General features: G+C 34.7%; 1 protein-coding gene across 6 annotated transcripts in view; it reads left to right on the top strand.

Annotated features, from left to right (window-relative positions):
* WDR72 (WD repeat domain 72) overlaps positions 1–23,629 on the top strand; it is a 196,411-nt gene that overhangs the window by 5,603 nt on the left and 167,179 nt on the right. For 4 of the 6 annotated variants that reach the window (XM_016153671.2, XM_016153669.2, XM_036239116.1 and 1 more), the window contains exon 2: positions 21,123–21,287. In XM_016153671.2, the coding sequence (XP_016009157.2) occupies positions 21,135–21,287 (153 nt within the window). In that variant the 5' untranslated portion in view covers positions 21,123–21,134. Of the gene's footprint in view, positions 1–2,243; positions 3,778–3,886; positions 4,108–21,122; positions 21,288–23,629 lie in introns of those variants that run through there. The other 2 variants (XM_036239117.1, XM_036239118.1) reach the window with 2 other exon arrangements.

Raw genomic sequence — 23,629 nt, 5'->3', positions numbered from 1 at the left:
CGTGGAGATTTCTACATGCAAAAAGAATTTAGACAACAAAAGAATTTAACTACTTTAGGTTTCAGTCTTTGTCAGGAAAAATAGTGGTTTGGGGTCCAGGCCAGGTTTGTTTGCTATGGAAGGCCTATATCAATCCAGGTATTGGCATTCTCAGTAGGCTATGCAGACTAGGCCTTAAGTAAGAAGTTTTTGAGAGAATTGTTCTTTCTGGTCATTCATTCAGTGGATATTGCTTTATTTCATCAATTAATTTGAATATTTCATTAATTGTGCTTTGCATAGGGGATACCAAGATCTCAAGTTCCTTAGCCTCAAATATGAATAAGAATGTCTTTGGAGAGCTAGTAAAAATTTAAATTCCTGGACCCTATACCTCAGAGGGTCTGATTTACTACATCTATCCCAAGGCCTGAAAGTCTGTATTTTAATCAACATTTTTTTCCCCCCAGCATTCATATACACATTTACATAAACTCTTCAAAGAATAATCTCTCTGCCTAAGCCTTATCGTTGCTGTTCAAGTGTCTAAACAAATCCAAACTTTGCCTTTAACCAAGTCATACTTAACTTTCTGTTCTTGTCATTTTTAATCCATAAAATAGGGTCTTGGACTGGATTCTATAAATTCTCATAGTGTTCTTTAATTTGCTGCTTTTCTCTCTTTTGGATGTAACATCTGAATTAGTCTAAAAAAAAAAGTATTCTTTGAGCACTTACAGATTAAGGTTCTTCTTTGAACAAATTAACTGTTGAATGAGATCTACCCAAAGTTTTGTGAAATTCTTAGACTCCTTAAGGTATCAGTACACCCATTTTCTTTAGCTAAATTAAACACCCGAGGCCCTTAGATTTGAGGTGGCTTTAATGCCCTGGTGACCTACATAAGCAAACCAAAATCTAAGCCTTTAAATGCCTCAAGGTCATTTAATTGACCTTGTCAACTGAAGGACAACCATTCAGAGCCAAGTATTCTTTCAGCTATAGCTAATCAATAATTTCCTTACTTTGCTCCCACCCTTTCTCTATTAAGTCTCTCCCTGAGTTCATTCTGTAAGTGAAGCACTCCTAACCACTTCCTGTTTGGTGCTACTTGATTCAAATCTATTTTTACTCAAACTCTTAAAATTTGTAATATACCTCAGTATATTTTTTAACAGTTCATTACCACCTTCTCTTGTTGAGAAATTTAATGCATGTGTGATTTCAAGACTATAAACTTGAAAAAATTTGGTCTATAGAGACTGAGCTACCTTAATTTTTTTTTTTTTTTTTTACTGTGGATATTAATTACAAGCTGAATATTGCAGTAATTAAAGTTCCTTTGAGAACCTCTCTTTGATCCCCTCCCCAGATAGAGTTAGGTACAGCTTCTTTTGAGCACTCCATATACTTTGTGGGAATCAGGCATCAGGCTTTCTAACTCTGTGGTGATGGAAGTTCTATGTCTGTCAGCATCATGTGCCGGGAATTGGGGCCTTCCTCTCATTCGTAGGTGGTGACCAGAGGCAGGCACACAATAGGTGCTTTGTAAATACTTCTAAAGAGAATTAACTGCTACTTTAGAAATTACTGTTAAATATTTATTTATATTCTGTAATGCATTTTATCATTTTCTCCTATTTTTTTTTAAATGTGAAAAGCTCTGTGCTAATTCTATATGCTTGCTTTTGAGAAATACAAAGTATTCAATTGAAATCACTATTTAGAGATTGAAAATAATTTTCAATAGTATTGTAATTTTTTTTTTTTTAGTTTAAAGAAACAGCGATTGTGCTTATTAATACCTTTCAATGCCACATGGTCACACAGACACTTTTTTCTCCTCTGCTTTGTGCAGAGGGTGGTGAGCATTTGAAGCATCTTTTTTATGTGCATTTTGATTTCCTATTGAACAATAAATTCAAACAGGAAAAGCTTCTTTTTGTTTGTTTGTTTGTTTGATTTCCTGAAAGATGACAGAGATAAACCAAGTTAGAGCAACTCTCTTGAATAGCTAATGTCTGTCTCCTGAAGGAGAAAATTATTTTCTGCCCTCCATGTTCATATGTACAGAACATGTGTTCTGAGTAGCTTTTATTTTCACTGCCTCTTTTTCCAGTTGAAGTACAACATAAACTATTTTAATTAATATTGTGTCACCAAAAGGGATTGAAATAGCCAATTGAATTCTACCAAGATAGAGTCTTTTGATGAAAACATATCTTTATTGATTGTGGATGAAGAAAATCATTCTTAAAATGAAATCCAGAGAAAAATCATATCCCTCAGAGAAAATTTCTGAGTGGCAGGCTGAGATTAACATCATAAAATTGAATTTGTGCTTCAAGCCTTTGATGTAATCAGCAGCTGGGAGATGGTGTTACCCTTGCTGTGCTCCCTCTGATTGTAGTGAATTATTGTGTGGAATGAAATAAGTGTTTCTGGTATCCCTCCTCCAAGAAATACAAACAAGGCATTACTAGCTAGTTTCTTTCTAGTTAAAATGGCTTGGATCGATTCAAGGCCTTTTGGGCTCACATATACCCATGAACTATAGGAGTTGGGCATTTATTTTTACCCCAGGGACAGAATTTCTTGCTATCACTGGACAGTGACTTCTTTGGTCAGTAGAAATCCAGCAGAGCAGAGACAAGAGGGATATTCTTGCCAGGGACTTCTTTTTAGAACATGCAGAGGCCAGGACATATTAGAAAATGCTCTATTCGCCTGGTTTCTAGAGGCCTGTAAGTTCAGTTAAGCCCTTCCCTATCACCCTTGGCTACCTCGGACATATACTGCATTGAAATCATTGCAGTATAGAAATCTCACTTTGTACCGTGAGTCTTGTTTCATGGCACCAGTGTTACAAATGGGCTTTTTTGTTGTTTTGTATTAAGTCTTGATGCTTTGAAAACATTCTTGCCCATACATACACTTCTACACATGTAATGAATAGGTTTTATAGATTAAGTGGAGAAAACCTATTTAGACATTTACCCTCAGATTAAAGAGTGATTTGACATCTTAACCACTACTATGGTTGAACCTCAGTTGTTTTCATTCTGTTTTGTTTTTAAAGAAATAGGTGGACTCACTTGTCTGTAAATAAACTGTAAACAGGGAGTGGTGTGATCATTGTGTTCTCTCACTCTCAAGCCCTTTGAAAACTGGATGGTCCTTGAAGTCTCGCAGATCTAGTATGTAATTCTAGCCAAGGAATTTAGATTCACCAAGCCTCCTTTCCTAAGGACACTAATGGTGGGTGTACAGATGAAATGAGATAATGCCCAGGAAAGCCCCCAACACTACATCTGTGAACACCTATGATTCCAGTTACCCATCAGTAAAACACTTGCTAAATTGAATTTATAACACTATGTTTTAGAACTGAGGATAAAAAGCAGAGAGGACAATTAAAGCAGAAGGTAGAGATGTGTTCTGGAATAGGAAGAGTGGGGGGAGCCAGGACTAGGAAAATGCTATAAAAGGTGAGATAAGAGAATATCAAAAGGAGGTAGAACTTGCCTTTGCTCATGACAGAAAAATCCACAGAGCTGAGATGAATGATAGCAAATGGTTCACCTCCTGTATCTTGAATTAATACTAGAATGGGCTGGAAGTCCCAGAAAATATCTTTTTAAAAAATTGAATATTTCAGTAAAGCTAAGGTTCCTTTGGATTATGACCCTCAAGTCCTGTCCCTCCTCTACCACTCGTTCCAGACTACCATGGAATTCACAAGCCCTCTTGATGTAAATCTGTTTTAACCAAGCTTCTGGGATCCTGGAGTGTGTGAAGGTAGGTGTAAAGGCTTCTCTGGCAGGGGTGTCCCTGTTGTGTGGACAGTCAGCAAACACTAAAATCACGGGCATTAGGGTGGCTTCTCCAAATAGGACTGTCTCCATAGGTCCATATTCCTGCCTGTGGGAGGCCTTCCATGTTTATTCTGAGAGAAAAGAAGAATCATCGTAATGGCAGTGGACTGACTTCCAATGTCAGCTTGTGCTGAAGTTTAGAGAAGAGTAGATGTCAGGAAGGAGACAAATGGCCCATGGAAAAACACGGTATCTCTAAGAGAGACGCCAAGGTGTAAGGGATATACCATCAACGACCGACCATGGGAAAGAAGTAAGTTTTGCTCTTGTACTTTAGGAGTTACTCATCCCAATCTACTTTGCATCAGCTATTTATGTATTTATGACTTGACTTATAAGTTATGAATTTCTAGAGGTCAGAAGTCTTTTTTTAAATCTTTTATTTACTAGGGCTTTTAGTAATAACTTGTTGGTTGAAAAAATGAATATAGTCTTTTCACAGGGAGACTATAATGTGCATAGAAAGGAGATTTCTTACACAAAAGAAGTAGAGAACAGAATTTAGTATATGATCAATGGTGTGATTCAGACTAAAATTTAAGTACATGCTTCAGAAAATTGATATATGCATTATTAAGCTGTATGTTCTGACTAGAAAGAGACAAAAACTGTTGGCTTGTGCATTAGTTTACTAGAGCTGCCACTGTAGAGTATCACAACTAAGTGGCTTAAGTAACAGAAGTTTATTGTCTCAGTTTTAGAGCCTCGGCTTCTAAAATCAAGGTATTTAGCAGAGTTGGTTCCTTCTGAGGGCTGTGAGGAGGAATCTGTCCCATGCCTGCCCCTTAGCTTCTGGTGGTTTGCTGTTAATATTTGACATGCCTTGGCTTGTATCACCCCATCTCTGCCTGCCTTCACTTGGCATCTTTCTCCAAATATCCCTGTTTTATGTAGATGCCATTCATATTGGATTGAAGGCAACTCTAATCCAGTATGACTTCATCTTTGTTTAATTAATTATACCTACAATGACCCTTTTCCAAATAAGGTCACATTCTGAGGTATCAGAGATTACGACTTTAACGTGAATTTTGGGGTGGGCTCAATTCAATAACAGATGGGAAGATAGTAGATTTTGTTTTACTTTGTCAGTTTGGTACCTGTGGCATTCTATCTTCATTTCTCCTCCTTAATTCACTTAATGGAAGCTAGTATAAATTATGAATAATAAAATGAAGGATTATAAATGACAAGAATCCCCCATTTGTACTACTGCTTACTTAGCAGGATTTTGACACAGATTTTGAGATTAAATAAAAGACTGCCAATAATAGCAGGTAACATTTATTGAATGCTTACTATCTAAAGATTTCTATGGATTATCCCACTTAATGCTTATATCAACCCTATTAGATTGATATTATAATTTATTGACATTTTTGTTGATGAGAAGTCCAGAATGCAGTTGTAAAGTAGACATAGAGCAGTAGAGTTGGTATTCCAATCCAGGCTGACTAACTCTAGGACCTCACCACTGGGTATATACTTTCTCCTATTACAGCCAGGTAAGGTAGCTATTATTCCCATTTTGTGGATGAGTAAAATAAACTTTAAAGTAACGAGGAATTTGCTAGGTCACAAAACGAGCAAGTGTGTAAGATTTAATGTTATCTCCCTGCAGAAATCCTTCTCTTGTTTGATTTTTAAACCCCACCTGTGTTTCCTCCCCAAACATCCTTGCCTTTACCTTACATGGCCCTGATCACATCTTCCGTGGCTTGGGATTTGCTTATCTCTATAGTCATCGGTGTTTTCCTTGAGGTTTGTGAATGTCTTTGTCTTTCTTGTCTACATCCCCAGGGTCTTGCATAGTCTCTGGATCCTAGTAGATACTCAATAAGTGTTTGTTAATTAACTGTATATAAGTAAAGGCAAAGGAGCCAAGGAAAAGGGAGGGCAGTTGAAGATACAAGAAATAAAGTTTATAAAGGTAACTGAGTAACTGAGGTGACAGAAGATGAAATATGGGGTGGAGATAAAGATGTTATTCTAAGAGATTAGTATGGATATGTTAGAAAAATAAGCTAAAAATAAGGAAAAGATACCAATGTCGAAGTGATGGAAGAAAGCTCACTCATGTCGAAGTGCCTGATTGTTTTGGTTAATTGGAGGGAAAAGTTATCAACTAAGATGGGGTGGCTCCAAGGAATTGCCTGGGTTGGGGTGAGGTTTTGAAAAGGTAGAGGAAAAGAATTAACTATGGAAATGGTTTAGAGATGTGTTTCCCAGTGTGATTCTATGTAGTACATAGCAAACACATCACAAATAACATATGTAACTTATACAAGTATTTATTTTAATTTTCATTTAAAAAATATAACCAGTACATCATACTCCTTGGTTTTATGGATAGTAATGATTAAAATTATTCTAAAGGAGACTTTTATAGAGCTTAATTTATTCTTAAATAAGTTAATTTAAGACTAAAAATAGAGTTAATTTAATATATTAGGCAAATAGTTTAACATATTATACTTAGATATGACCAAAAATGACTCAAGATTAGAAATAGGTTTATAGAATTCATGGAAAAAAGTTTTGTCTAATAACAGAAATATTTAGTTAAAATTAATCGTAAGATGACTGAGTTAATTGTAACTATTTTGGGGTCAGGGACTGTATTTTTTTGTTTTTGTGTGTTCTCTGCAGCCCAACCCACCTCCTTTAATATATTTAGTTTTCAATAAATATTTGTTGGATTTGTTTAAGAATGGACTAGAATAGTGGCAATTTTGTTCATATTAAATATCTCTAAGTATAAAAAAAAAGATTTTGTAAAATTTATTGAGTTTAGTAGAATAAACTAAAAGAAAAAGAAATCCACTTCTTAAAGCCTAAAGCTAAGGCTTTAGGCAAATGAATTGGAGATTCATTAAGTTGTTCACTTTTTGAATATAAAGTAAAGGAGCTATCCAGAGAGAAATGATTTGTCTTTTTTATATTTCTTTTACTACCCAAATGCTATCTCTTTGACATCTGTAAATGGAACACACTTGGCATTAACTTGGCTAAGTGAGCTCTGCTGCATCACAGCTTAATAAGCGAAGAGGTGAAGTTTGAAGGTAATAAGAGTGTACTTTGTGAAAATCTTTGACTCACGAGACTGGGAGAGCTGAGAACTGATGAGAACCTAAGTTCTATCTGTATAGTGATAGGAAAGTGATTTCTTGGCTGCTTTGTTTTATACATGTTCCAGATCATGGGTGTTTGGAGTTCAGGTATTAATTTACATATCTGTTTAATTCTTCCCTTGATCTTCGAGTTATTTTACCTACCAAGATATTTCCTACGTAAAACACATCACTTTCTAGAGATTCTTAAGTGCTAATTAATCACTTGATAATAACATTTTTGGAGGAGTATGACTTTGATACTGGTTAAGGGTTAACTCTGAAATAGTCATGCTCCACTGGGTAGACTAGGTGGAATTTTATGTGTAATTCAAATATGCCCTGGGCAGTTTTTGACTTTGTAGAAACATTTTTTTTTTTTTCCTTTTCTAAGAAACGATCTGAGTACAACTTGTTGATAAAATAAAACCTTTTGCTTCAGGAGCATATGCAAACAGACAAGTTTTTGGGGACAGGGCTGGCTTCCTTCTGTTGAGACCACACCCAGTTTTGTATGGAACCCTGAGGCTGCTTGTTTCATATTCCTCTGTGGTTAAAGTAGCTCTCACTTTGGCCAATTCCCATACTCAGATACTTTTTCCGCAGCTTTTTTCTATTCCCTCTTTGCCCTCTTACAATTTATTGCCACTTAGACTAGCTGGCTCTGTGAAATCAGCCAAATTGATCTCCAATCAATTTGGTTTTTTTTTTCAATTTTATTAGGTTATAATTTATATACAAATACTGTACCTATTTAAAGTGTACAATTTGATGAATTTTAACATTCCAAGCTCTTGTAATCTAAGCTCTAAATAAAACTCCCTCTGGCCTCTAGGTGACCAAGTTATCCTTTGTAAAGTAAAGAATCATGAGGTAATTCACTTCTGTCCCTAACAGCATCCAGGTATGAGTTTGGAAGAAAGTGGGTGGGATTTCTCTCCACTTAGGAGATAAGATTTCAAAGAGATCACACAACTCTAAATAGCAGATCTGAGATTCAGACTCAGATCTGTTTGTATTTAAAACTTATACTGTTAACTGCTACACTATTTTTACTTTCCTCACAGATGTTATTTTGTTCAGATTATTCTCATGCGTGTTAACTAAGGTTTTCATCTAGTTTTTGGTCAACTGTCCTCAGTCAATGAGTTTGAGATTTGTCTCTGACTTTGAGGCTGGTGAGGCAGAGACTCAGGATCTGGGTGTGTCCCTGAAGAAAGCTGGTTATGACAAGGTAAACAATTCCAGTGTCCCGTAGACACCAGACACAAAACCACATTTGCATCGTACTCATCATTTCGTTAGCCGCACATAAGTCTAAGAGATAAAAACAAATTGTTACAGGGAAGGAGATGAAGGTGAGGAGGATGAGGACTTTAATGGAGTGTTGTCTTTTCTTGTACTTGCTAGATATTTATGGAGAAAGGACAAGGAAGTGTTACCCCAGTTTTTAAAAGCAGTGGAGGTCACTTTGGAGTCTGAATGCATAAGTTTTACTATTATTTTGCCTGACTTTTTATTTTTTGTTTGCTTGTGGTTTTTAAAAAGTTTTAAAAAACTACCAAAATAACAGAGAATTTTGCTTAGCAGATCACTAAGACTTTCTGGTGGGAAAGTCTGGGTGGACTTTGCCATGGTGTACAGGGGGTGAGTTCTGGGTGGTTCTGGTTCTCACTCAGTTGTTCTCTTCCTGGGTTACTTTAGCCAAGTAACCAGCTATCCTAGGCCTTCATTCCCTCATCTGTAGAATGAGCGAGGGGGTGATAGTGTTCTTCAAGGCTTCCTTTTGGCTGTAACCTAGGGTTGCCTGTGGCCCTAGGATCCCTACAAGAAACCCAGTTTAATTTGGATTTCAGATAAACAATACATAATTTTTTTAAGTATGTCTTATGCAATAGACAGTAATCATTTTTGTGTGTATATGCATGTCCCAAATATTTCTTAAGACATACTTACGCTAAAAAAAAATATTTGTTGTTTATCTAAAATTCAAATTTAACTAGACTTCTTGTATTTTTATTTGCTAATCTGGCAAGAGTTATTGGCTGTCAGCATGCCTGCCTCACCAGGAGGCATATTTCTTAGTTGCCAGGATGGTTTTCCCAGACCTCTAATGGTTTGGACTCTACAGCTTTAAATGATTTCTGTTCCTAGACAAGTTTTACTTGGTGTTCCCATCCATTTTACATCAAAACATAAATACACAAAATGATTATCTTTGTACACACACTGGCTTGAGGGTTTCTGTTTCTCTCATCCCTGTATCAACTATTCACAGTCCAGTATGTGCCATGGCATACAGCTGAGAAGCTCTGACTTATTGAATTTATATCATAGTTGACCACTGGTTTTAGAAAGGAAACATAGAAAACTCTGTTGTTAAAATCCTGTGTCAATGAAAATGAAAACAGTAAGTGTTCTGCAGATTCACCTCAAGAAAGGTGTTCCTTCAATGTATAAGGTGTGTCCATCTGGTAAAGATCCTTCTTTGGGATGTCAAGCTGTTACTAACACTTTAAAAATCAACATTAAAATGGGGGAAATCATAAGGATTTCATCAAATATAGCTTTTTCTAAAAAGGAAAAATATTCACAAACTTCATGTATTTTGAATGACTAAAAACCATTAAAATAAGCCTGAAACCTCTCTTATTTAGAAATGAGAAGTGGGAATTATAAAAATAAATAATATTAACCATAAAAGGTAAGGAGTCTAAGCATTATGGTACAAATGCTGTTTTAGTCTTATCTGATATGTATCTAAATTTTAATTATATTTAAATATGCAATATTAAAATAACATCTTTAAATTTAATGTGCCTTTCTTTTATCATTATGTATAAATGGAATTTGTTTTTATATTAAATTAAACTATCAAAATCAGCTTTATCATGCATACTTTAATAATTACTAGATGCAAAATGTTTTTTCTCAAAAATATTTTTACTTATACTGTTAAGAAATAACAAAATAATAAATATATACATATGAAAAAGGTTTTGAGAGACTATATATTATTGAAGAAGGGGACAAAAATCAAAAGGAGGCAAAAGCTGAGGAAACACCAGCTACTGTTGTAGGTTACAACACACTCTTACCTGTGTTCTCATAGTATTTGCACATGTCCAGAGCATTGTACTGTGTTGTTACATAGTATCGAAGTCACTATGGGAAAATTGATCGGATATATATAGATATATATCTACATATGTAGATATATATATATATACACACACAGTTATATAACTATATCTAGATGTATATAATTATATAACTAGTGAATAATTTATTTACATAGCTATTCTACCTGTAGACTATGGGTTTCTCAAAGGCCATATTCTCATCTTGAGAATCCATTGTGATATCTGGATAGGCTACAGTCAAAAATTTGTGTACAAATTATTTGAGAGTCAATTAAGAGAATGTTTCGTTCATGTGTATAATTATTACAATAGTTATACTGATTATATGATAAAATATTGATTATATAAATTACAAAGTACGCTATCGAAATCTAAAGTGGTGTATTTGGTACTGTGACTTGGTGCTATGACTAGATCCACATGAGGAAAATTTATTTGACTTTTATAATATAGGCTACAACTTTATTCCTGTCCGTGGAAGTATTTCTTTTTTTATGTTCATTTTTTTAATCTCCAGTGGAAGTGTTTGTTTTACATTTCTTTTAAGTAGGCCAGATTTAGAAGGCATTTAACGGCCTATAAACATCTATCCATAGTCTTGTTTTAGACATTCCAAAATATTATTCAGGCACTCAAATTTAGAATACTATAATTATAAATTGAGGGTTGCGATAATCCCTTTCCAAATATTTTACTACTCATCTAGACACATAATTATTTGAAATAGGACAGTATACTTTTCTCAGGGGCATACTTACTCTGCCACGTCAGAGTTTCTCTCTAACTTAGAGACTCTACAATAAACTTTTTTTTTTCCTTCGAGATTTATTTTTGATTAGAGATTTCTGGAGAATTATACAGTGTCTCAGAAGACATGGATTTACTCTCTCTCCTACTGATAGCAAGGCACAAAGTTTCTGGGGTAACTTTTAAAATTTTGCTCCAAAAAGAGAGAGAGAGAGAGAGAGAGTCTGAAAAAAGTGACTTCTGAAATGTGCAACCTTTTAATCCATTACTTTTCCTTACTGTACAATTCACGAGTGTTACAGAATCTCTGAATTAGAAGTGTCATTGTCAGCTTTCTTATAACCAAGGAATTGGAATTAGATTAATGATCCCCAAGGCCACTTTTTGTCCTACATTTTAGATTATGGGAGTTTGTAATAGGAGTAATATATGCAAGGTATAATGGTAGCATAATATGTATATTATACCCATATGCTTTTACTTACATTATTTACTCCTCATAAGAATACCGAGATGTTGGCAATACGGGTGATAGTATCCTCATTTTACTACATAGTACCTTTATAATCTGGAGATAAGTGGTAATAGTAGCCCTAGAACCAGGTCTCTGAATTCCAGGTCTGTTTTCACTACATTTAGCAATCTAGGTTGTTCAGGATGAACTCTGGTTAAGACCTGATTTCTTGTGGCTTTGGTCCTGGTACTTTCTGTTTTCTAATTGGATATGTTAAAAATCCCATGACTAGTAAGGGTTTTAATCTATGAAATGTTCTGACTTATTTTTCTAAACTCCACGTGCCTTATACTTTGTTAGATACTTAAACATTTGCAAATATTTGCATGGGTGGTTGCTTTACTAGACGTGAGTCTTCATAATATATATATCCCATTCATTTATTCAGCAAATAGTTATCAAGTGCCTGCCTGTCCTAAACCCTTTTCCGGGCCCTGAGAATACAACTATGGACAAATCGTACTGAAGTCCCTATCTTTGGAGGAGAATTTAAAATATAGTGAATTTGAATTGAATTTAATATGAATAAGAATAAAGTAAAAAATGTAATGGTGAAGAAATTTGCTATGGGTAATTGTTGCTATTAGCTCAAGGTATGGGAGCTAAAATTAAAATAATAGTAATTTACTGAATGCCACCCTTTATTCAACATTACATGCATGTTCTTATTTTACCCTGAGCTAGGTATCATTATCATTCCCATGTTATAATTGAGAAAAATGAAGCTCAGAGGGATTAAGTGACTCATATTTAATTTTAACCCAACTTAAAGTTCATACTTTCCTTTTGGAATATAGAGCTTAAAAACAATAAAGAAAAGAATTTATTCAACCATATTTATTATTTTCCTATTCAAAGCACTGTATTTCAGGTACTGTAGGGAATGTAATAATGATTAAGAAATGATTCCTATCTTTCACAAAGGTTATAAAAGGAAGAAGCATCAAGATCGGTTTGGTTAAAAGAATGTTCATCAGGTACCCACTATAGGCCAAGCACTATGTCAGGCAAGGCCTGGTCTCCATCCTAGGGGAATTGTATCATTTCATTAGAGAGACATCAGTGCAAAGCAGATCATTTAAAGGTGATGCAAACCTGAATAATACAAAGCGGCCAGTTATTGGGTAGACAATGTTGCAATGATTCCAGTAAAAAGAGCTAATTTTCCAGAACAATAGGAATATAAAGAACCTACCTCAGGACGTATTTCTCCTTAATATAATGTTAATCATTACAAATATATTAATTCCCTGGCAAATATTCTCCACATTTGTTTCTGCTACAGTTCTCCTTAGCAGCCAAGACAAATTGCTTTGACTATAGATAGTTTCCTAGTAAAGTTAAAAAAGCGACAGGCGAGTGTTTGGACATGAGCCAGGTGCACCTTGCCTGTAGACCAAAAAAAAAAAAAAAAAAGCCCAATTTCCTTTGGAGCAGTGTGGCCATGAGCACTGCCTTTTCTACCACTTCTTACTTTTGAGAAGCATACATTGGCAAAGCCAGGACTGGAGGTCAAAATGCAAATAGTTTCTGAATGGTGATTTTTATTGTAATACCAGAATCTATAGTGAAAAGACTATGCCAGAGTTATGAGTGGTGTTTCTTAGTAGCAGTGTTAAAACACACCTGTGTGGTTCCTTCTCACTACCAGCTTTGTGATCTTCACTTATATCACGTTTGTCTGATATTTATGGAATGAACCATTCCCCCAAAGTGAATTTTCTTGATAAATAAAATGCATTATCTATTTAACTCTATCCTAGAAATTATTAAAACTACTACTTTCTGATTTTCTGCCTTCGTAAACTGAGTACGTTGGGCGTGTCATTGTCTTAAATTCAACCAGTCAGTATCGTGCTGGGCAACAGTTGTCCTGGGCTAAAATACCAGGAAACCCTCCCTCAGGAGTGATAGAGATTTGGGCTAATTTGCCCTTATGGTAAGAGCCCCAAGATTGCCAGATTTCTGTGGCTCTAATGACAGACTTTGTGGATTTTTTGTTTTCTTTTTCTTTGCTATGTTCACTTTTCTCCTGAGCTTACTTAAGTTGGAATGTTCTTTCTTTGCTTCTTGCTCCAATCTGCCAATTGAATACAAGTGGGTTGTTACATGAGCTGTCATTTTACTTGGCAGAATTTATGTGGTCTGCCTGATGTATTTTCATATATAAGATTGTACCTGCTCATTCCCCAAGATAACACCCAGTATAAAGTTTTTGCTGAAATGAGTAATGTGTTTGTGTGTGTTTGTGTGTGTGTGTCTGTGTGTGTGTGTGGTTTTACTCCCCCACCTCATTTTTAATGGTCACCAGTATCATTATGTTTTCTATTTCATGTTTATTCAGTTCTAGTAATTTATATTTCTATAAAAATTATTTCACCTAACAATTCCAAATTGTTAACACAGGGATTTATAATATTTCCACTTAAAATACTAATTTTAGTTATACTCATGTTCTCTTTATATTTTCTTTAGGTGTCTTTAATTTCTTCTTTATCGAACTTGGCCATAGATTTACTTACATTATTTCTCTTTTCAAAGAATTGGGTTTTAGTTTTGTAGATTAAAAAAATATATCGTTATATTAATGTGTGCTCTTGTCTATTTTGTTTTCTTCAGCATTTTTTGAATTTACTCTTCTTTTGTATAAGCTTTTAATTTGGATGTTTAGCTCATTAATGTTCCATCTTAATATGTGCATTTAAGGCTGTAATTTTCTTTTTACTACAATATCTACATCTGGAAAGTTTTAGTATATAAAATTCTCATTATCTTTTAGTTAATAATATCTAATCTTCTTGGTGTTTTCTTGGTAGTCCCAGGAACATTTAGAATATATTTTTTTCCAAGTATTTAAAGAGGGAGCATTTCAAAAGTGTGTGTGTATATGTGTTGGAGGAGGTGGGTTCAGATTTTTACTCATTTTGTTCAGATAATGTTGCCTCGATGACACTAATCCCTTGGGATTTTGTTGAGACTTTTCATGGTCTAACGTGGTCAGTTTTATAAATGTTACATGCATGATCTAATAGAATGTGTGTTTTATTTAACACCTGGGTGTAGGAATCTATATATAAATCTATGATATTATAAATGCAAATTATACATTCAAGTGTTTTATATCCTTTTTATATGCTTGATCTATTTATTACTAATTGAAATGTATAAAATCTACTTTAATAGTAATCTTGTCAACTTTTCTTTGTAATTATGTAAGATTGTGTTTTATATATTTTGAGGCTCTGCTATTGAGTACCTAGCAATTGGGGACTATTATCCCTTTCTGGTGATTGATATATTTAATCATTATATAATCATTATATAATGACCCCTTTCCCTCATTAATGCTTTTACCTTAAAGCCTACGTGTCTACTATTACATCAGTTTTCTTTTATTATTATCTGCCTGGCGTATCCTTTCAATCCCTTTCTTTTCAACCTTTCTATGTTAATACTATTGGATTTTTTTTATAAAGAGATTGTACAAAGATATATTCTAATCGAGAATTCATCAATTCATTTTAAATTTTGATATTTGGATGTGAATTTACCATTTGGTTTTTCATTTTCTATTTTCCATGCTTTTTTGCTCAAAAAAATGTTTTTCTTCTATTTGATTGATAACTTTTCTATTTTACTACTCCATTGTTTGAAAGCTACACACTATTTTTTTATTATAGTGTCTTGTCATGAATTTTCGCCTTGAGAAAATTTAAAGTTAACCAGTTTCTCTGCTTTCTTTCCATGCCTGTAAGAACATTAGAATGATTTAACACAGGTTCCACTTCGTCTTTTTTCATGGTCTTATCTGTAATTTTAGTTTATCTTTTTTAACCTCCCAATTAATTATCCTCATCATTATTAATATTATTTAACAGATAATGCTCATTTAGACTTATTGTGTATTTACTGATTTCTTTGCTCACCCTTGCACCTTGTTATTTCACTTTATTCCTTTCTTTTGATTTAATATATTTTTCCTAAAGTACATCCTTCTATAATTCTTTCAGTAAAGTCTGTGAATATTCTCTCAGCCCTTATCTGTTGGAAAATGTCTATATTGCCCTCACTTTGAGCAATAGCTGAAAACCTAGGTTGGCATTCACCCCCCTTCCACATTTTACAGTTAATGTTCTTGTAGGTTCTGGCCATTATTTTCCTATGGAGAAATCTGCTTTGAGCATATTTGCTGTTCCTTTAAAAAAAAAAATTGTTATTTAAATTAGTTTCAAGTATTCAGTACATTGGTTAGACATTTACATAGTTCCTAAAACAATCCTCCAATTGCTCCCTCCCTCCCCGGCCCTCCATCTAGCCATGGTATTAATGCTAACTGTATTCCCTCTGCCATGCTCCCCATCTCCGTGACCAACTACTAATTTCCACTTCTTTAGCCCTTCACCCCTTTCTCCCAGCACCCAGATCTCTCCCTTTGTCACCAAATTGTCTGCTTTTGATTAGTTTGTTCTTTTTGTTCCTTAGATTCCACATATGAGTGAAATTATATGGTATTTATCTTTCTCTGTCTGACTTACTTCCTCTGTCAGCATACTAACCTCTAGGTCCATCCATGTCATTGCATATGGCAGGATTTCATATAAACAAACAAACAAACAAACAAACAAATAAATTTAGGTCATTTCATTTCATTTCTTTCATGCTTTTCCTTTAGCATACCACAATTTCTCTAAGTTGTGGTTTGGTGTTCATTATTTCTATTTTAAGCCTCCTTAATGCTTACTGCATTCTTGAATCTTAATTTTTTACCTTTTTTTGAAACATTCTGGAAAATAGTAGAATCATCAATTTTTTAATAATTTAAAAAATAATCCCAAACTTACAGATGAGTAGTAAGTATAGCACACATAACTATTTTCATTAAAACTATTTAATAGTAAGTTGCCAGTTTGTTACCCCATCTTTTTTTGTGTATAGAACAAGGATATGCTCCTATACAATTGCAATAAACACTTTAAAATTAGGAAATTAACATTGATATATTGCTATCATCCAATCCTTAGACTTTATTTAAGTTTTGCCGGTTTACCCAGTACATCTCTTATAGCAAAATAATCCAGCCTAGAATTATGTGTTACATTGAGTTATCATGGCTCTTTTAGTTGGAGCTGGCTTTTATTCTTTCTTTGACTTTTATGACTTTCACATGTTTGAAGATTACAGACCACTTATTTTATAGAGAGTTCTTTAATTTGCATTTGTCATCATGAGATTCAGTTCATGCATCTGTGGTAGGAATACCACAGAAATGTTCTTCATGGCATCCTATCAGGTGGCACATGATTTTTTTGTGTTTGACATCACTAATGATGGTTACTTTCATTACTTCATTTAGGTGGCATCTGCCAGGCTTTTCTTCTGTAAAGTTACTCTTTATTTTTCCCCTTTGCAATTCGTAATTATCAGTATGAATTCATGATTTTCTATTTTATTCAAGGAGTTACAATCTTTCCCTAACATTATTTATTTGATGTTCAAATCGTCCATAATTTGACGAGTGGCAGGTCCTTCAAGTTGGCTTTTGTGTCCTTTTGCTCTGTCCCCCTCACTCTTTGAGCACTTTCTTGCTTTCAACAATGATATGTTCCAGTATCACTGTGTATTTTTTTGCTCCTAGCCTGGAATCAACCAATTTCCCAAGAAATTCTGGTTCCTTTTAGTAGAGAATAGTATTTAAAAGATCCTAAGTGAGTTTGTCGCTAGTGGAGTGTTGCTGCTCCTAGATCTCAGCAAACAGAGATAAGAAATGTGTGTGTGTGTGTGTGTGTGTGTGTGTGTGTGTGTATTCACTCCTCACATCTACATTAATTTTACACTAACACTCCTGTTTCCACTCCAACATCATAGGGATCTTTTTAGTTTTCTTACTTTCTATATTTCAGACAGTAAGAAACCTGGTTCCTGTTGTCCTATTAATGTATTAATTCTTTGATTAGTTACTCTGTATGTAAGTAATTACTCTGTAAAGCTACTCCTTGTCCTTATATGGCTTAATCAGCCTTGTGGAGCTGTCCACGGCCCCCACGTGTGAATACCCTGCTCAGCCCCCTGTGTCCCTTTACTATGTCTGGTTACACTTTCGGGCAGTAGCCCTCCTCTCCCTACCAGGATGTGTCTTCATGACTTCCTTAGCCTCCTTGAGCTCTGGCGGTCTACACTAGGCTATCCTTGTAAATGGATGTCCTCCTCACTTATTCCAGCCTCTGACTCCCCTAGCCAAGTACTTCCTTACCCATCATGAGCACCATCTTTGTGCTGCTTGAACTCTAGTACTTCACACTGGGTCTCTCTTCCATATGAATACCCTTCTCACCTTGTACAGGCTCTGCTCCCCATACCGGGACCACTTCCTTCACCATCCGCACCCCTCTTAGGCTCATGATACCCCTTGTTGAGCCACCTCATTGTATGAACTCCTTCCTTAACTTGCTCAGGCTCCAACACCTGGTATAAAACAGCCTGTGCATATTATTCCCCTTCACTCCGCATGGGCTCTGAAACTCACACTGGCTGCACCATGTTTGGATGCCGTCCCTGGACTCTGACTACACATGCCCTCCTGTATCAGAACCCTTCTCATGCTACTTGACCTCTCTCTACCTGACAGTTTTTTGACTGAATTATCCAGCAGGGAAAGGGTTCTACCTTTCTGGAGCTTATATTAATGAATGTTAGGTGTTTTCATTCTATTAGCTATGCTCTTAATATCTCTGATTAATCTTAATCTCTCTGATTTTTTTTTCAATCAGCATTTTCTTTTTCTTTATCACTTCTTGCTGCATTTGGTGTATTTTCTTGAGAATTATGTTTAAGTTCATTAATTCTCTCCACTTGAGCCTATTCTGATTTTTCCTCTTCATTGACATTTGTTTTATTTCAAGAATTATATTTTATTTCTAGAAGTTGAATATCTTTCTTTAAAAATTCTGCTTGTTTATTTTTTATAGACTGTCTTTTTTCTCAGGATTTTAAATTTCTGCTTTTGTCTCTTTAATAGCTTGTAATAATTTAATATATGTGTTGTTTAGCAATAAGTTTTTAGGTTATTCTCTTATCATTAGTTACCAGAATTTAATCCCTTTGTTTGCTCACAGTTTATTATTTTCTTGAGTGTTTTGTAATTTTTTTTTTTTTATGAGCTTATTTGTCACTGGAGCCATTTGTTTCTACAGAACTTCTATGCGGTCTTAGTTGTGAAAGTGTTTTTCTGCAATGCTTAACAAAAACAATTTTATTAAATTATAATTTATAAATAATATATATATAAAGTGTACAGTTTGGTAAGTTTTGACATACACATACACTGATGAGAAACCATCACTACAGTAAAATAGTGAGCATGTCTATTTTTCTCAATTTTTTTTATTCCACATTATTATCTAACTCCTCTCTGTTCACAGGCAACCACTGACCTGCTTTCTGTTATAGATTAATTTGAATTTTCTTGAATTTTAGACAAATAGAATCATGCAGTATATATTCTTTTTAGTTTTTTTCACTTGACATAATTATTTTCATATTCATTCATGTTGTGTGAATCAACAGTTTATTCCTTTTTATTGCTAAATAGTATCCCCTTGTGTGGCATACCACAATTTATTTATCACCTGTTGATGGACATTTTAGTTGGTTCCAGTTTTGGGGTATCAAAAATAAAACTGCACATGTATAAATTTTTGTATAAATATATTCTCTCTTTTCTCTTGGGTAAGACCTAGGAATGGGTCAACTTGGTTGTGAAGTTAAGCATACGTTTGACTTTTTCAAGAAACTACCAAACTATTTTTCATCGTACTTTTCCAATGGCAATATATGAGTTCCAGTTATTCTACATCCTTTTTAATGCTTGGCATGATTTTTTTCTTTTTCAATTTGAGATATTCTGATAGGTGCATAGTGTTTTTGAAAGTCTTCCAGTGGTATTGTTGACCTGGGAACAAGTATTTACACGGATTTCTTCACATGGAGATTCTGGCATTATATGTAATGATATCTTTTTTATTCCAAACCTGTTTTGTGGTTTGCATTTGGCATATTTTTCTTGGGGGATTTGGAAATAAGCTTTCTTATCTTCCTGAATAGTTTTGGAGTCTCTCTAGTTTCATTTCATTGAGCAAGAAAGGGTTTCCTGTCCTTTTGTGGCGATGTTAACATTCAAACTACTAGCCAACAGAGCTATATACTGACACAACTCCAGTTTCAGATTCCTCTTAGATTTTTACTGCTTGTAATTTCCAAGGCTTATTTGCAAGCATGGCCACAAAGCAACAATTAAAATTATATATATGTATACACACACACACATACACACACTCACATACATACGTGTGTGTGTGTATGTATATATATATATATATTTGCATTGTTTCTTTATATTTGAAGCATAAGAGGTCCAAGTTCAATTTACAGTGTTATTGAAACCAGAACTCTTTGGTTAGCTTAGTACTATGATTATTAGTATGTGCGGTCCTGATTCTGAATTGCAAAGCTGAGAGTGTTTCCTATAGAAATCTTGTTTTCAAGGTGCTTAGAGACTGCAGTAAGAACAGTACAGCTATATTATAGATTGCATACACTTTTATACTGGCCTAAGAAGTGAACCATGGAGAACTAGTTACTGAATTCCAAATAACTGAACTATAAGTAAAATTTTGAAAGTAACCAGTTTGCGGGTTAAGCACTGCCCGTGTTAAATTTGTGTTCATGGTGTCAGTGCTCTTGTTTATATGTATGTGTGCATGTGTTTGTGTGTACTTGAACATATAAATAATATGTACCATAAGTTTTAGAAATTTATACTGATACTTATTCTTTTTATGTTTTAGTACCAGAAGCCTTGCAGGACAGATTTTCATTTTCTTAACTTTCTTAAGCCAAATACAGGAAGTAAACATGGTATCTTCTCTCTCTTATCTTTGACATTTTATTGCAATTAAATATATACTACTAAATCACAAGATAAAACAAACTAATTTATTCTAAGTACTTAAAGCATTATTTATTATTAAATTATTTGGATTTCAGAGAAGAATGGTTATTTAGGGAAACATTTAACTGTTTCAAATTTAACTTTAATAATCATGTATTCATTTTAAACCTTGTAACTAACTAACACAGGAAGGTAGTGAGTTCATGAAAAATTATTGCTTAGGAAGATACTAAATACAAAAATGGGTCAAATAATTATTATTAACAGTAATATAGATGGGACTTGAATGTTATGGAAATCATGACAGTCATACATCAATCGTTGAAGCCCAGGAAACACTGATTTTATGGAAGAGATTTACTTTTTAATATCAAAGTTAAGATATTTGTTACTTAGGTGAGGTGACATTTCTGGAGAGAAAGAGTCTGCAATGCTGTCTTTAAATTAAAATGTGCATATAGCTAGGCCTCGTTGAGAGACTTCGCTGGGCTTTGGAGAGATCTGGATCACACATAGTCAGAGCTGGGTGTGAAGTCGGCAGACTGATTCTATCCTTCTCTTCATCAGCATTAGCATTCAGAAATTTAAATAAAAGTCATTCCTCTTTGACATATTAACAATGGGCATGGTAATTTCAATGTCTGATGACTACCTCTTTTAATTGATGGAAAGCACTTTTTCCCATAGTTCTGGCAGAACATATCATTCCCATTTGTATCATTATAAATCTACTTTGTGATATGATCAGTTCCCCCCAAATTTAAGGATGATGACTGTGTACACTCCTTCCCTTCTCTGTGTTTCCAGCGTTTTCTCAGCATGCGGTCCTCCCTGCAGGCAGTAGTGCTCTGGGGAAAGAAGGCCCCTTCCCACAGCATCACTGCCATCATGATCACTGATGACCAGCAAACAATTGTGACTGGAAGTCAAGAGGGTCAGCTCTGTCTCTGGAATCTGTCACCTGAACTAAAGGTTAGTGAAAATTATTCATATTGAAAAAGACAACACCCACAAAATAAGCATAGCTTGCTACTTAACCATCTGCAGCGACAGTCAGAGGGAGGTTTGCATGATTGTTAGGGAGATACTGAAGTCATAAATTGGTTTTACTTATGGATTTGGAGAAAATGAAGTATATGGTAGATAAGATACTTTTGGAAAATTATGTTATGAATATTGCTAATCTTAGCTATCAGCTAGCTGTTATCACCCTTTAAGCTATGTTGAGTTTTACTATTTCATATCCTGAATTACATGTTTAAGTAACTGAATTGCAGACTTGTAAGTATAATTCTAAAAATTATGACTCATTAATCTAAACAAAGGGCACCCTTGAAAACCACTATTAACTAAATGAGTAATATCTTAATTATCTGGGTATTTCTGTCAGTTTGGCCTTTTGCTATTCTTTTAAGTCTCTGCTTGCCTATGATTTTTAGAGATCACATCAAAAGCTCTAAATCCAATTTACCATTGTCAGCCCTCCTATTTCAGAACCTGACCTCACCTAGGATTTGGCCCATTGATTAGCAATTAATTGTTCCTGTCCCAAGTCATAAACATTTAACATATTGGAATAGATATTTGCTTAGCTCTAGCAGCCTCAAGACCCAATGAACATTTAAACTAATGATGTACTTAAAGTATACTGCCCTCATTAAGAAGCCTTTTAAAGATCAAAGACTGTTTTTAGCCTTTAAAGTTTGTCACTTTAAAACCTAAATTAACAATTAATTGTAATTCTATTTTATAGTGTAATTAGTTAACATCTCCTATCACTGAACAGTTCCACTAAAGGACTGCAGAGAACTGCATAGCAAGACAGCTCAGTTCACTGTTTATGAACATTCCTGAAAGAAAGAACTGGTATTATTGCAACAATTGAGCTTTCAAAATGGTGGCTCTCACATTCATTATCTCTTATAGTTTAAACTCACACCCCCCAAATGGCTTAAAATATCTTGCCGCTCTTTTTAATGTTGAAGTGTAGTGTTTTCTGGCTGTAATAGTTGCCTCGTAATATATAGGCTTGTTATAAGCTTAAGAAATTTTGAATGATAGCCTCTGTGTCTTTTTACATATATCCTGGTATTTATCCAACATGCTTTTATTGAGTGGATTTTATATGCTAGGCAGCATGCTTAGTACCTTAGTTCAAACATAAATGAAAAGACCTACCTGGTGCTGGCTTCCCAGGAGGTTGTAGAAAGGACATAGGCTAATGCAGTGCACTTGTGTTATGATACAAGGTACTCTAAGTAGGGAGTGGACTGTCTGCACTGCATCTTCAGTGGGAGCAATTATGCCATGGTTTTCTTAAGAGCAAGTCTTTTGCTTGGGGTTAGAGCGATGGTTTTTAACAAAGAGTGATTTTGCCCTGTAAGAAGCATTTGATAATGGCTACAGGCATTTTTGGTTGTTACAATTGGTTGGAAGGGCATCCCTGATAGAGGTCAGGGATGCTGTAAACATCCTGTAGCCCCTCACAACAAAGAATTATCCCATCTAAAATGCCAAAAGTGCTGATATTGAGAAATCCACATTTAGAAATATGGTAGAAGGATGAGAATCTGATCAGCAGGTAGAAGACACAAGGGGAACCATTAAGGAATTTTAAGTAGGGGACTGGATCAGCTTTGTGTTTTGGAAATTTACTGTGAGGACATTGTGAAAAAATTAATAACACAAATAAGATATTGATTGGTATGAATGTGAGATTTTCCACATGAGAGTTCTCCTTAACATTTTCTGTGGCTAACCATAGGGCCAGAAAGAATGAACATCTTTTATTTTTCTTGTGAATCTCACCCCTACAGACAATGGGTCAACTATTAGCATGGAAAACTCTAGCCTTTTTAAAAATCAAGGGCATTTTTGAGTTTCCAGCATGTCTTCTTGCCATCTATAAGAAAGTCAAGTGAGTGGTTCATCATTGATATTTTAATGCTTAGTAGTTTATTTTGATTTTTATTTGGGAAAAAAAAGGTATATATAAAAGAATAATTGGGGCAGAGGAAGAAGAAAGGAGGCATTCAGAACATGGGAGATTGAAAGAGAGGACATAAGTATGTGGGTGACCGAGTAGCTATTGGACAACTTAATGCCAAAGGGCATATTAGTGGGGAGAACAGCAGGAAGGGTAGAGGGAAGTGGCAGGGTGTACGGTGTAAAGTGACCCGAGATCCATCTATTTCCTCTTCATGTTACATTTGGAAAGCTTCTTTACCTCTCCAAGAGGGCCTAGGTAAGAGAATGCCTCAAGTTCTATGGTCTTAAATACTCAGTTCCTACCCCTTAAAGTAGAAAAAGAAACT

Source organism: Rousettus aegyptiacus, unplaced genomic scaffold (genome assembly GCF_014176215.1).
Source record: "Rousettus aegyptiacus isolate mRouAeg1 unplaced genomic scaffold, mRouAeg1.p scaffold_m13_p_3, whole genome shotgun sequence".
NCBI classification, from domain to species: Eukaryota; Metazoa; Chordata; class Mammalia; order Chiroptera; family Pteropodidae; genus Rousettus; species Rousettus aegyptiacus.
This window is presented reverse-complemented; position numbering and strand designations above follow the sequence as displayed.